At 42.8% G+C, this 15,364-nt stretch overlaps 1 protein-coding gene across 9 annotated transcripts in view; it reads right to left on the bottom strand.

Moving 5' to 3' along the window:
• DDAH1 (dimethylarginine dimethylaminohydrolase 1) overlaps window positions 1-15,364 on the bottom strand; it is a 173,147-nt gene that overhangs the window by 136,725 nt on the left and 21,058 nt on the right. Inside the window, exon 1 of one of the 9 annotated variants that reach the window (XM_058716749.1) lies at window positions 6,491-6,917. The exons of 5 other annotated variants lie outside the window; for them this stretch is intronic. In XM_058716749.1, the coding sequence (XP_058572732.1) occupies window positions 6,491-6,793 (303 nt within the window). In that variant the 5' untranslated portion in view covers window positions 6,794-6,917. Of the gene's footprint in view, window positions 1-6,217; window positions 6,347-6,490; window positions 6,918-15,364 lie in introns of those variants that run through there. 3 more of the 9 variants (XM_058716750.1, XM_058716758.1, XM_058716751.1) reach the window with 3 other exon arrangements.

The raw sequence follows: 15,364 nt of genomic DNA, 5'->3' as shown, positions 1-15,364 counted from the left end.
TCTTAAGTACATTTTTCTGTGTTGAGGCATATAGTAATGGATAGATACACATCATTACTCTAATAAAACTAATTTTGAGGAAATATGAGCTCAACAAGAATTTAAATACATGCAAAAGCAATTTTCCAGCATATCTGAATTATAGGGATCCATCTCTGCCTTCTTAGTTTTATAACGATTCTCTAATGATTCTAGGAATCTCTGCAGAAAGCTCATTTTCAGCTAATAGTATCTAATAGAAGTCACTCCCTACTCATCATTACGTTCTTTATTTTCAAGGCTTTCAAGATCAACTGCATGGGAATAGAATGCATTATATAATAGATGTATTCCAGTTTCCAAGACATATCAATTTCCAAACATTCATTGCCAAGGCCAAGTAGAGTCAAAAAAGAAACATCCTGAAAAGGAGCAGTTGTTCTATCCAGTTGGAGGTGAAGTTTATCACGAACTATTAATCCGCTGCCATGGAAAGAGCCTCCAGCACATTCACCTTCCATCTTGGTGAGAGTAAGAGTAATTTCTAATTATGGCTTAGGGCAGTTTTCTCACCTGATGTTAAAAAGAAGTTTGAGGAAATGTGTGCATTTAAAAAAAGCAATCGTCCAGCCTCCTGGTAAACAACACAATTCTGGACAAATTGTGCCTAGGCAATTCTGGGGTTTCATCAAGGGATACAGGAGTACTGATGCATAGGGGCACTTGTACCCCAATGTTTATAGCAGCACTCTCAACAATAGCCAAATTGTGGAAAAAGCCTACGTGTCCATCAACTGATGAATGGATAAAGAAATTGTGGTTTATATACACAATGGAGTACTACGTGGCAATGAGAAAGAATGAAATATGGCCCTTTGTAGCAACGTAGATGGAACTGGAGAGTGTTATGCTAAGTGAGATAAGCCATACAGAGAAAGACAGATACCATATGTTTTCACTCTTATGTGGATCCTGAGAAACTTAACAGAAACCCATGGGGGAGGGGAAGGGAAAACAAAAGAGAAAAAAGAGGTTAGAGTGGGAGAGAGAGCCAAAGCATAAGAGACTCTTAAAAACAGAACAAACTGAGGGTTGATGGGGGGTGGGAGGGAGGGTAGGGTAGGTGATGGGCATTGAAGAGGGCATCTTTTGGGAGGAGCACTGGGTGTTGTATGGAAACTAATTTGACAATAAATTTCATATAATAAAAAAAATAAAATAAAATAATTCTGGTGTTTCATGTAAATGACCAGATAATTATTTTTTAACTAAAATGAAAATAATCTACTCTCATTTATGAGATGACAGAAGTAAAACATTCACTTCGTTAATATCCAACTGAGATCATGTATTGTTAGCTGTATAAAATGGGATTCAGGTAGTTGTTTTGTATTGATTTAATGTTCTGTTATGATTAACCACAACAGGCTACAAGCACTTCAAGCAAAAATGACCTTCATATTTTCATGAAAATCTCAGTTTTGTCACTTATTAGTTGTGTGTCTTTGGACAACTTACTTAACTCTGGTTACCTAAGCCTCAGTTTCCTTCTTTTAAATAGAGCTAATAATAATACCATGTTTTGCAATTCACAGACACACATAACTTGGCACATGTTAGCTAGTCATTAGACATTGGTTTCATATTCAATTTGCCTCTGGGATCAAAAGGGTTATGCTTTTAGCCTAACCAAAGAATATACCCAGGGCCAAAATACGTAGATCCAAACAGTTAAGTGCTCTAATAAAAGGGGAATTTCTATCGAAATATGTATTGCTCACTCTTTCCATTTATACCTCTCTGCCCTACCTTAATGTCTAATTCCACTTTTGAGATTTATTACTGTGCTATGCATTGCCTTCCTAAAGAGGTCCCTAAAAATGCAAATGGTCCAGGAAAGGATAATTAAAGCCATTCTCACACTGTGAGAATGAGTTTCTGTTTTTTTTCTCTCCTAGACAAAATATTCCACATACCAATCCTTGATACCTGGTAAAGGATAAAATAACTCTCAAAGAGGGGTTAAAGGGCACAGGATATACTTTACAATTTTGCTTGAGTAGCCTTTGTCAGTTAATCATTTATTAGGTACTAAAAACCTGCTAGAAGGAAAAATCAAGAAAATGGTATTAAAAGTTGCCTCTAAGAAAGGGAACCAGGTAGTCAGGTACAAGAGCAGGGAGACAACTTCACTGCATATTTATCCTCTTACACCTTTTCATTTTAGTACTGCAGAAGTGTATAATTTATCCAAAATTTTTAATTTTTTAAAAACCCAATTCTCACACCCTGTCACTTGTCTTACATTAGCTCTTAGGTATTTGTTTATAGGACATTGACATTTGTAAACTGACTTTTTTTCCTTCAGAAATTAAGCTGGATTCATTTAAAATATGACTGGTTCTCCGAGTGCCTGGATGGCTCAGTTGGTTAAACATCCAACTCTTAATTTCAGCTGAGGTCATGATCTCACAGTCACGAGATGGAGCCTGTGTTGGTCGGGCTCCACAGTGGGCATGGAAAAAGAGTCTCTCTTTTCCTCTCCCTTTGCCCCTCCCCCACTTATACATGAGCATGCACATACACTCTCTCAAAAACTAAAAAAAAAAAAAAAAGGCTAGTTCTAAAAGCTAATTTATTTGTCTTTAAAGTATTAAACATTAAAATATTCCTATTCATGAAGACACAGAATTATGAGACACTTAACATTATTTGCTGACTCTGTACACAGTTTTCTTCACTAAAACTTAAGCTTCCTGCAGATAGTGTCTGTGTTTTATTAATCTTGGGAGGCCCCACTGTGGCAAACACTCCTTTCACAGAGGGTTATTTTCTTGAGTTCGGTTCTCAGTCCTTTCTTCCAAGAAAGAAAAGTCATTAAATATAACATGATGCTTTGATAAAGAAGGATTTCTCAGGATTTTTATAAAAACAAGCAAAATAATAAGAGACAGAGTCAGGGGAAAGGAGAGGAAGAGTAAAACAGTTATAAGTCACCTGCACTTATAATGAAACTTTTGGGGCTCTGTTAATTGAGAATGCTTGCAAAACACCAAATATGTCATAAGGAGGGAAATCTAAGGTTGACCTAAAGTCATGGACACACTTGTTCAAAAAGATATTTGCTGCATGACTTTTGTGTGCAAGGTCCTGGTTATAAAATGTTGAAGAATGTAGATGTGATCCCTGCCCTGACAGTTTTCATAACAGTGGAGGGATACAGAAAGGTAAAACAGGCCATTACCATAAATTATGACAAATACCACAGAAGGGAGTGCAGAGAGTCATAGGTGCTCATAAAAGGAGAGCCAACCCTAGACTTGGTTGTCTAGTATCACAGTGGTTGTGACTAGAGCTTGAGTCCTACAAACCTGAGTTCAAATCCTGGTTTCACTGGTTCTACTCTATGATCCTGGCCAATGATTTAATCCATCTAAGCCTCAATTCCATCAACTTGAAAGTAAGAATAATGATAGCACTGAGCTCTAAGAGTTGATGTGAGCATTCAGTGAAACCTGTGACATAAATCTGACACAATGTTTGGCAGATGGCAAGCACCCGAGAGAGAATAGCTAGTAATATTAATGGTACCAGTAAGCTGAGAAGTGCTGCATGAATAGGAACAGCTAGGTAAAATGGAGAAGAGGAAAGAGGCAGAATGTCCCAGAAAAAGGAGAAATGTATGCCTAGAAAAGCAACAGCATGGTGAGCTTTAGTGAAAGAAGCTGGCTTGAGCCAAAGGGTTGGTAGGCACCTGGGGTAGGGTCAGAGATGCAACTGAAGCTGGAAAAGCAAGAGAGTCGAGTTCAAAGGGTTCATAAAGCTTAATAGGGGTCCCTCAAGAAGTTTCATCGTAGCAGGGACAGGATCAGATTTGAGTTTTAGAAAGACCAGCTTAGTTACAGTGTGAAGAACGGAATGGAGAATAAGGAGACAGAAGGCAAGGATATCAGTGGCAATAATCTTAAAATAATGCCTTAGGCGTTGTGGAATTTCAGTTAGAGAGTCAAGTATCGCATGAAAAATATATACAACAGTACAAAGAAGGCCTTGAAGTAATTATTATCAGCTTGTTAATATCAGCTAGTTAGGATTTCATTTATTCATTTATTCACTCAACAACTAAGGCAGTAAACTGGTATTGTGAGCAGTTTCATAGAGTGTTAGTCACCCTGAATAGCCCTGCTTTCCAGAAGCACCCCATCTAATACAACTGCCCATATTTCTCTCTCCAGCTGGAAGGTCTGCTACTCTGCTGATTCAGATCATGTGCAATGGCAAAGGTGTTTTTGGGAAACGACGTGTACCTGCAGGAAACTCAAGCTGGGAGGAAGTGCTACAAAGCAGATTAGGATGGATCCTAAGGTATGCAGATGACTCCCCTTCACCCTGGGAAGGAGAAATGTCACTGTAATGTCACATCACTATATAGTAGACTTCTCACTGCTCAAGAAGAAGCAAATCCATGACCTAATATTAAGTGAATAATAACCAGCATTCATGAAATGTCCTATCCTATAAATTTCAGATAGATTAATAAATTTATTACAACCACTTTATGAAATAGGTATTATTATGTCCACTTTTCAGGTGAGAAAAATGAGGCAAGAGACACTACCCAAGGCCACAGAACTGGATGCAGTCTGATGATCCTACCCACTACACTATGTGGCCTCTGGCAAGGGGCCACCAGACGGATATAAGACTGAAGCCGTTCCAAAATGTATGCCTCAAAAACTGACAGAGAAAGATCACTGCCCACTTTAGCATTGGGAAGGCCAAACTTGGGAAGGTTTTATTACAGGAATAAAATGAAATGGATGATTAAATATGTGACAGTATGTTGACAGGAAATTGGATTACTTTCATCAAATGAGTACCATTTTGAAAAGGTTTCTGAAATCTTTTACTCTTTTAAAAACAAACCACAATTGTGTCATATGGCCTAGGACATACTAGAAAGTATTCAAATGGCGTTACATGCTTATCAGTTTAAGATAGAGTGGGCCATCTCACAAACCCAAAGGTGTGGCAAAGAAAATAAAAAGGTAAAGTGAAAAAGACCCATTACTCTTTTTGTTTTCTGCTAAGGCAGGGTGGAAAAAAAGATAAATTGTCTCAGTAAGAATTAAGTGGAATATGCTTATTCTTTCAGCCCATGTATGGTTCTATCAACTAACTAGCGAAGCATGTGTAGAATAAGCATATTTAAAAAAAATTGTTTTAATGTTTATTTATTTTTGAGAGAGAAAGAGAGAGAGAGCGAGCAAGCCAGGGAGGGGCAGAGAGAGGGGGAGCCACAGAATCCGAAGCAGGCTCCAGGCTCTGAGCTGTCAGCACAGAGCCTGATGCGAGGCTTGAGATCATGACCTGAGCCGAAGTCGGAGGCTTAACCCACTGCGCCACCCAGGCGTCCTTAGAACAAGCATATTTTAACCATAAGCTCTATGGGGGCATTTCCAACGTGAATTGAATAAAGACAAAATAGAAGAAAAAAATCCCGAACCGCCCAGATATGAAAGAAAACACCAGCTTCTTGCAGTGCCACTCGATGCAATAGCAACGGAGAGTCTTGAGCCTGGGCTCTTAGCCGGGCAATAAGGGGAATCCCAGCCCAGATGGCTTTTTAAAATCCATTCTCACTCTGTCTCTCTCCACCAACCTACCTCGGGTTTAAAGCAATCACAGCCATTTTCCCAAGCTGCAATATTTTAAAGGAGTCCCTTTTCCTTGAGAACACAAAAAGCTCTAATTGTTAGAAGTTTAAAAACACAGAGAATAAAGATCATGGAATCTGTGAAACAACCATTTCTAATTAAACACAGACACACACCCCCAGCACCCTACCCTGAGTACAGCTTTTCACACCTAGCCTATTCACGAACACATTATTCACAGCTCACCAACAAACCATTCTCCTTACAATCTGCTGGACTCACTCCTCACCACTCAAAAGTAACTCGGGACGCCCTAGGTCTGTGGGCGCCGACACCCGCTTAGTTCATCTGCCCCGCGCTGGTCCGAAAACCCTAGGCAAGGCTAGGGGGCTTCAGTGTCACCCACTGGCGCTGCCCCCCACCCCCTCCCGGAGTCCTCGCCCGGCATCCGCCCGCCCGCCTGGAACAGCCACCCTCCCTGCCCCTGCTCCCTCGGAGACGCTCCGAGTTGCATCGTCTTTGCCACTGTTTAATCTTTCCAAATAAAAATGTCTGTGAGGTGGATTTCCCACCCCACCCACCTGCCGGAGTCCGCACAACCACACTCAGTCGGGTCGTCCTGGAGGCACCCAAGCTGTGCCGACAGCCCGGAGGCGTGAACAATGAACTTCTCTCTCTTTCTCTCTCTGACTCTCTCTCTCAGACACACCCTCTCCCCCAAATGAGAAGTTTTAAACTAGCCCGGGGGCCAATTCCGCGATTCCGCCTGCAACTGGGGCGCGGGCGCGGGCGGCGGGGGAGGGACCGGTGCGCGTCCCCGGCCGCGCCCCTCGCGTGGCCGGGCGGACACTCACCTCCTTCCTCCGGCTCGGCGCCCCGGGTCGGGTGATGAGGGCCGTCTCCTCGCACACCACGGCCACGTCTTCCACGAACACGCAGTCGGGGAGGCTCTCGTCGGCTGGCAGCTTCACCACCTGCAGCCCCAGCTTACTGCCCAGCACGCCCACGTAGAGCTGATGCTGCCGCTCGGCACGGGCGAAATCCACCTCGTCGCCCTTGGCGCGCCTCAGCGCGTGCTGGCAGAGGGACTCGGGCAGCGCCCGCACCACGGCATGGGTGGCCCGGCCGAAGGCGGCGGGGTGGCCGAGCGCTGCCATGGCTCCAGGAGGCTGCGGGGCGGCGGCGGGGGCGCGGCGGCCGGGTCCTCCCGCGGGCAGCGCGCAGAGCCTGCGAGCGCCCGGCGGCTTCCCTTGGCAGCAGATGAATGTGATGCAGAAAGAGCCCCGCTCGCGCCCGGAGCCCTGCCCGCGCGACTGAGCATGCCCAGAGCTCCCGGCGCCGGCCCGCGCGCAGCCCGCGCGCCCACCCCGGCGCTCTCGGGTTTTGCGGCAGCCTAGGTGGGGGTTGTAGTGGCGAGCACCGCACGAGGAGTGGGCTCGTGGAGGCGGCGGAGGGAGCGGGGAGCGAGCGAGCCGTGCGCAGGTGGGGGACCTCGGTGGACCCGGACCTGACGTTACCTGTATTCCGCCGCAGGTGCACACCTCACATCAGCCCCAAGGCGCACGTGGAGAGCGTGCAGTGCTCTGGGCAGAGTGACTGGAGGGCTTCTCGGGGGTCAAGAGGCAAGGGATAGGATGATCCCTCTGTGGTTAAATACTTTGACCTCTCTCCCTGCTCTCTTGGTCCCAGGTTGCCCAGCACGTGGTACCACCCCCACTTCCTGGCGTGAGAATCTCTCTCTCTCTTCGTAGCCAAGTCCGCCAATGACCCCTCACCCCAGGTGAGACTCGCGATTATAAAAAGAGTGCGTTTCTTCCCGTCTGTGAGAAAGAGGAAGAGTCCAAAAACACACGTAGAGAAAAACAGACATATAGAAACTCACAGTATTTCAAGGACAGTCCGTTGTCACGAACAATGTGATTCTGGTGTGTTTGTCTCCAGGGGCCGCAGACTAGGGGAGGCAAAGACCAAGCACGCTTTCCCCACTACAGAGAAGCGCTCACCTTGCGCAGCGTCAGACTACATGGCATCACAACTTCTCATCCCTGGAAAAGGTTTCCAGCCTTCTCCCTGGCCTTCCCCTCACGCCTGTACGGGCTCCGTGCAATTTCTCATGGTATTTGTTGAATGTTTCTTTTTCCATACACCTTAGGAAGTGTCTTTCTCTTCTTAATGGCACTTAATGTCTATTTTTCTCCTCTTACATATCGTAGATTAAATCATCCATGAATTCTGTTTCTTTTGAGGGGAAGATCCACTTCAAAACCCAGACCCTAGCTCCAAAATAATCTCAGGTAATAATCTTGTTTCCTCATATTCTGTAGCACATTTCTAATTTAAAGATTGATTAGATCATAGAACAATAGATTTGAATGAGACATCAGAAATCCTCTAACTTCCCACCCAGTGGTCCTGAATTCCAGCTAGAACATCTATGAAAATCATCAGACCTTAAAACATTTTATTTAAAACAAATTTTTAATGTTTATTTTTGAGAGAGAGCGAGAGAGCGAGTGCGCACGCAAGTGGGGAGGGGTTGCGGAGAGTCGGACTCACAGAATTTGAAGCAGGCTCCGGGCTTTGAGCCCAACGACATGGGGCTCAAACTCACGAGCTGTGAGATCGTGACCTGACCTGAAGTCAGATGCTCAACTAACTGAGCCACCCAGGTGCCCCAGATCTTAAAACATTTTAAACCTCTCTTACTTACAAAGCACATTCTACTTTTGAAGAGCTATAATGGTTAAAATCTTCATTTTGGGCTTAAAACCCCCTGGTCCCTGTTCTGTCTTCTAGCCTTACCTAATAGGCTAGGATTCTTTCACATTATTTGAGGCATTCACATTATTTGGAGACAGTTCTAATATCTACATTGCCTGACACCACCCTCCCACCCACCATCTTGACCCCTTCTAGGCCTTGAGCCTGAACCACCAAAAAGTAACTAGTGATTTGGTTTCTAACATTCTGGTCATCTTCTTTTTGACACACACCAGTTCACCTGTATCCCTTTAAATCATGGCATCTGGCCAGATTTCATTCTTTCTCATTGCCACGTAGTACTCCATTGTGTATATAAACCACAATTTCTTTATCCATTCATCAGCTGGTGGACATTTAGGCTCTTTCCATAATTTGGCTATTGTTGAAAGTGCTGCTATATGAAATATGGCCTTTTGTATAAATGTGGATGGAACTGGAGAGTGTTATGCTAAGTGAAATAAGTCATGCAGAGAAAGACAGATACCATATGTTTTCACTCTTATGTGGATCCTGAGAAACTTAACAGAAGACCATGGAGGAGGGGAAGAAAAAAAAAAGGTTAGAGAGGGAGGGAGCCAAAACATAAGAGACTCTTAAAAAAACTGGGAACAAACTGAGGGTTGATGGGGGGTGGGTGATGGGCATTGAGGAGGGCACCTGTTGGGATGAGCACTGGGTGTTGTATGGAAACCAAGTTGACAATAAATTTCATATTTAAAAAAAATAAAAATAAATAAAATGTTATTTAGAAAAAAAAATCATGGTATCTGGAATAGAAACAATTCTTCCTGTGTGTTGTGACCAACACAGACGACAGCAGGACCCTTGTTCCAGACGCTAGGCTTCTGTTAGCACTGCCTAAGATTGTATTCACTTTTTAAATGATCCAGTGCTAAGGCTTAGGCCATAGGCTTCTTGCCAGAATTCTGGCAAGTTTTTAGCAAATGTGGGTTTCTAGAAGCAGATCTGAGGATCCCGGAATGATTGTCCCAACTGAGCCTGGAGGAGATGTGATTTGCTTTCTCTCACCTGTCTCACAGCTGACTTGAATTTACCCAGATGACATACTTCTCAGCTTCAAAAGTGAAGTGTCTTAAGTGAAGGGCAGCTCTGACCCTGACACAGGAGAGTGTGGCCAAAAGTAAAATAACAAACCTTTAAGACCTACTTGGGGGCAAAACTCTTAGGGTCCCCAGGTAGCTTAGTGTCAGAAATCACTTAATGGCGGCCTTAGACAGGAGATTCCCACTAATGCTACAGCTGAAAGCTAACCCATGCGCTGACGTTGCCCTTCGTTCCCTCCTTTACCCAACATCGATGCTACATCCGCTTCTAATTGGCCTCCACCTAGTGACATTAATTCATGCCAGTGCCCTGTTAAAACCTGAATACTTTGCCACTCGGTGCCTGGAGCCTAACTTAGTGTGGGGTCTTGTATACCACCCTGGGCTCATGTCAGCCCAGCAGCCAATTAAAACTTAAAAAGTTTTTTCTGTTAGCCATGTCTTTCCATACTGAAATTGGGCTGCTGGCCTTTTTTTTTTTTTTTATGTTTATTTTTGAGAGAGAGACAGAGCGTGAGTGGGGGAGGTACAGGGAGAGAGGGGGACCCAGAATCCGAAGCAGGCTCCAGGCTCTGAGCTGTCAGCACAGAGCCTGATGCAGGGCTCTAACTCACAAACTGTGAGATCGTGACCTGAGCTGAAGTCGGACACTCAACCAACTGAGCCACCCAGGTGCCCCTGGGCTGTTGGTTTTTAAAAATTTAATCTTGTAGTTATCCTTATTAAATGCTATCTGCTTCATTCCCACTTGCCTACTTTTGATTCTGTCATCTTGTGCATTATTTATTACCTTTAGTTTTGTGTCAACTGAAATTTGATGAGCATGCCTTCTGTCTCCTCTAAGCAGTTGTCAAAAAGTGTTAGAATGTATATGTCAGTGAAAAGAATAAAAACACCAACTCCAGTAAATTATAGTTTACATGCCTTCCTGCTTGAAGTAATGAAGGGTCGTTTTTAGGGAAGCAGATTTTATTGAGCCTAATGCATCTATAAATTCATTTTCCCCACACATATTTATTGAAAATTCCCAAGGCTCAACACCGTATTACATACTTCAGAGACATACAAGAAGCATAAAAACATGATCCTTGACCTTGAAGAGCTTGCAACCGCATTGGGAAAACAAGACATCCAAAATTGAAGCTATGACAAGGGCACATGAAAGGCATAGACAACAAAGTGATATAGGCATTGAGGGAAGGAGATATCACTGTGGCTGATGGGTGTGGAAGAGAGCTGCTTAGAGGCAATTGGTCTTGGTTTAGGCCTTGAATAATTTTTAGGATGCGAATAACTGGAATGGGAGAATGAGATTTTAAGGAAAAGTATGTGCAGAAGCGAGACACATGTTCCAGGGATAACAGATCAGCTCAATTCACACATATATATTGGTTAAGATAACTCTAGCTGCTACAACAAACACCCCCAACAAATATTGTGGCACAAAGTTGATATAAGTTTATCTTGTGTTCCCTTAAATCTAACACAGGTGTTCCTGGTTGGTTCCTGACTCTTTCCCCCAAACATGCAGGGATCCAGCCTTCTTCCATTTTGTGGCTCCAACACTTCAAAATATGGCATCCAAGCTCACCGTGCTTACCTTCCTTAAGCTGAAAGGAAGGGAAAGCACATACAGCATCATATGCGAGAGGGTTAATGGGCCAGGCCAGGAAGTGCTGCATATCACCTCTGCTCATGTTCCTCTGGCTGGAATTCAGTCACACAGCTACAGTAATCACAGGGAAAAACTAGGAAGTAAAATCTTCTGTGGGCCCAGAAAGAAGAGGAAACAGGTTGCAGAAACACCTAGCTGGGTTCTGCCTCAGAGCACAATGGGAAAAATGGGAAATAAAGGTAGAATGGTAGAATAAACTTTCCTCACTTGAGCAATGAAGAGACAAATGACGTGGAGATTGAGTGTAGCTTGTAGAGTCAAACTTTGTGGGTGGAAGCATGGCTTTGCTATTTCATTGTATGATCTTAGACATGTTACTTAAAACCTCTTTGGGGTACCTGAGTGACTCAGTAGGGTAAGCATCTGACTCTTGATTTCCGCTCAGTTCATGATCTTGCAGTTTGTGAGATCAAGTCCTGCATTGAGCTCTGTGTTGGCATGGAGCCTGCTTGGGATGCTCTATCTCCCTCTCTCTGCCCCTCCCTCATTCTCTCTCTTTTCTTTCTCTCTCAAAATTAATAAATAAACATTAAAAAAAAGCACTCTTTGTCTCAGTTTCATCTTCATCTGTAGAATGGGAAACAATGAATTCATTATCACAGGGCTACTATGAAGGTAAATTAATAATGCAAGGTACTTAGAAAAGTGCCCAGAATAGTATCTAGCACCTAGTAGATTTAATTTAATAAATATTATTTATAATTATTAAATTAAATAATTTAATAAATATTATCCATTGACAGGTTGTGAACAGAAGGCTTTGAATGTGATTTCCTACCAAAGGCCAAACCACATATCCATATTCACTGAATTACCAGAGTCATACAGGTATCCTAATGCTTTCCAATTGAATCCATGGCTTTCCTAGGTTGACAGACCAAGTCTCACCTACAAGTATAGTCATAGATTCAGTACATATTTATTGAACCCTTGCTACATACTAAGTATAGTGCTAGGCACTGGAGATGTAATCATAAATGAGAATGTAGGATTTATTATAGTCAATTTGTTCTTTTTGCTCTTCCACACATTTTAAGATTTTTATAACCAGTTGAAATTGGTTTAATTCCTTTGAAATACCTAGAGCTGTTTCTATTCTCCAGGTGGACATTGATACAAAGGCAACTTTTCTTTCCCATTGATAATATTGCTGGTACCTACATTTGAAGTCAATTTTATTATTATTTTTTTTTAATTTTTTTTTCAACGTTTTTTATTTATTGTTGGGACAGAGAGAGACAGAGTATGAACGGGGGAGGGGCAGAGAGAGAGGGAGACACAGAATCGGAAACAGGCTCCAGGCTCCGAGCCATCAGCCCAGAGCCTGACGCGGGGCTCGAACTCACGGACCGCGAGATCGTGACCTGGCTGAAGTCGGACGCTTAACCGACTGCGCCACCCAGGCGCCCCTGAAGTCAATTTTAGATAGCAATTATTTCAGGATTAAAACAGACATTCCTGCCTTAGTCCTTTCTTACTCTATTTTTAGAAGATTCAAGATTTACTTTCATTAAGGATGGGTGTTTGGGAATTCTAAAAGAGAATGAGGGCTCAAGGGTGTCCTTGTCCATTCCAGTGTGAGGAATACTGGATCAAGTAAGTACCATCCATAAGTCTATATTCTGAGAATAAGTCCTGAGTGTTTACACATAACAATCATTAAATTTTATGTGAAAAGGTTTACTGTGGAAGGCACCCATTGTTACAGAGTTTCCTTGACATCCAAGGAGTAAATGATGTTTGGTCAAGTGGGCAGGCAGTAAGTTATAGACTGGGAGATGGTTCCTGGGTAGTCAGGGCTCTGGTTTCTAAAGTCAAGATGAGTAGCCTCCTAACTTCAGTTTCTTCAACTTTCATATGGGAACTCATTCACTAAACAAATATTTACCAAGCACCTGCAATGTGTGGTAGAGGAATATATATAAGCAGTGACTAAGGCGTGATAAACCTGACTTTGGCTCCTGGCCTTCCCGCATTCTAGTTGTGTAAACTTGGTGTGCCCTAGAATCATGCTCCACCATTTTCTGTCTTGCTCTAAGTCCTGGAGGACTGACCTGCATGGACTGCACCACCTGGGATCCGTTATTGCTGGCTTTGGCCAATGGGAGGCACTTATAGGAGACTGGACAGAAAGAGGAGAGAGAGGTCAACATATTGATTCCTCTCACTCTCTTCCTACTTTTTCATGGTCCTGTACCATGCACACACTTCTATAATCATAGCTTCTGTCTGGTGGCCACTTCTGAGTGATTCCAGGTTCTGGCTGGATTCTGATAACTACTTACATGGAAGTAATAAACAGCACACATTTCAAAACCCACTTTTAAGTACATGACATTGAATACTTTTTAAAACAAGTTGCAAAAAAAAAAAAGTCAATTCAGCATTTTCAGAAAGAGCATTTGGCAATATTTAATGTATAAGGAGGCTGTGTTTGGGGCCATCCACTTTCTCCAGTTTTTCAAAGTGTTTCCTGGAATTGTGAATGTTGATCAGAGTAGCTGCAGAAGGGATCCAGCATAACATAACCATCCAACATAACAACCATTACATATGTGTTTAATGTAAAGATGTCAATGAAGCAAAGTTAGAATTCCTAACTCCCATTTTCTAGAAAGCAGCAGCTAATTTGCTGCAAGTCAGCTGAACCGCTTAATGGTGTTCCTTAAATGATCTACATCTGGAGGTGGTAATGGCTTCCCATTTTTGCCAGTCCTTGGATAACTCAACATCCCTTGTTGGTTGTCTTTAACCTGCCCATACCTCTAAGAACATTTTCTTTATTAAACATTCTCTTCAAAATTCTTAGTTGAGTATGCCATTTTTTTTTTTTTTTTTTTTTTTTACCAGGGAGCTTTGTTGGGTTACTCACTTAAACTCCTATGTAAATGGGAGTTATATGTAAAGTGGGAGTTATAATACCTTAATCTGTAGGTTGTTTTGAGGCTGAAATGTGATAGCATGTACAAGGGGTCTTATTGTGACCAGCACCAGGAAGTATTCAATTAATGATAACTACTAATATAGCTCTTCTGCTCTTGTGCCAGGCACTGTGACGAATACCCAAGTCCTTCAAATGAGAAAACATATAAAGTGCTTACCTCGATAACAGGGACACTGTAAGCAGTCAATAGGTGCTCTTGGTTCTTCAAAGCTCTACTTTTTCTTCTCCCTCTCCCCTCCCATACAAGGAACATTTCCCCTTTCTAAACCTCTGTAACCCTTTCTATTCCTCTCTTATGCTGTTTATTATTTTCTCTTAGCAGCGTAATAACCCATTGATGCCAGAGTCATCTACTTCATTACAACCACATTAGGAGCTAATGGGATAATCAAAGTATCCTCAACAGTACAGAATACTACGTAAGTGTATTGAGTCTGAACAAGTTGTGATGTATTATGATGATTTGCAAAGGTTACTGTGGCCCTGAACATTTATAATTCCTTTTATTTTCTGTTTCTCAGAGCTTTTTGCAACACTGTCTTTCCAGAACTACTTTGTATGGTTATTTCACACTTAAATGTATGTCTGTGGGGGCACAAAAAGATTGCGAGAAAAGCCTTTTCAAACTTTAGGCAATCTGTTCAAGAAAAGAAAAGCATTTCTCTAGTTGAAATTGTTATACACACACACACACACACACACTCCAGGGCTTTGATAAGCCCTCTTCATTTCTTTATGAAATGAAGTTGCTTCATTCCCTGATGAAGAACAATGAACTGCTAGAGCTGTGATTCCAGGGAATGGTCATGCTTGCTCTTGTGGTATCAATCCACACCTGTTTTAGCATTACATCAGAACACACATGTCCTAGGAGTCTTCTTTCCTGCTTCCTCTTTTGCGTCAGTGGTACTGCTCTCTCCTAGCTGCTGCTGCTGCTTCTCCTCCTCTCCTCCTCATCCTTGTCTTCTCCTCCTTCTTTCCTCCTCCTTTTTTTTCTGTTCCACTGCTTCTAAATGTTAGTGTTTCCCAGAGTTGTCTACCCTTACTCTATTTTCCTCAAACATTATATGCTCCCTCCTGTGGGAGCTAATCTACACCCGTGACTCAAATATCTTCTCAATGCCAACAATGCCCAGACACTTCATTTCTGGTCCTGCAATCTCCACTGAGCATCAGAACTGCCTAGAAGACACCCATGTTTGGCTGTCCCACAGGAAATCCAAAGTCAACATGCCCACCCCCGAATTCATCATGTTCCTCCCAGGATCTGTCTCCCCTTTCA

This window comes from Neofelis nebulosa, chromosome 2 (assembly GCF_028018385.1).
Source record: "Neofelis nebulosa isolate mNeoNeb1 chromosome 2, mNeoNeb1.pri, whole genome shotgun sequence".
Lineage (NCBI taxonomy): Eukaryota > Metazoa > Chordata > Mammalia > Carnivora > Felidae > Neofelis > Neofelis nebulosa.
The sequence above is the reverse complement of the archived record's forward strand: the minus strand, read 5'-3'. Positions and strand labels throughout refer to the sequence as shown.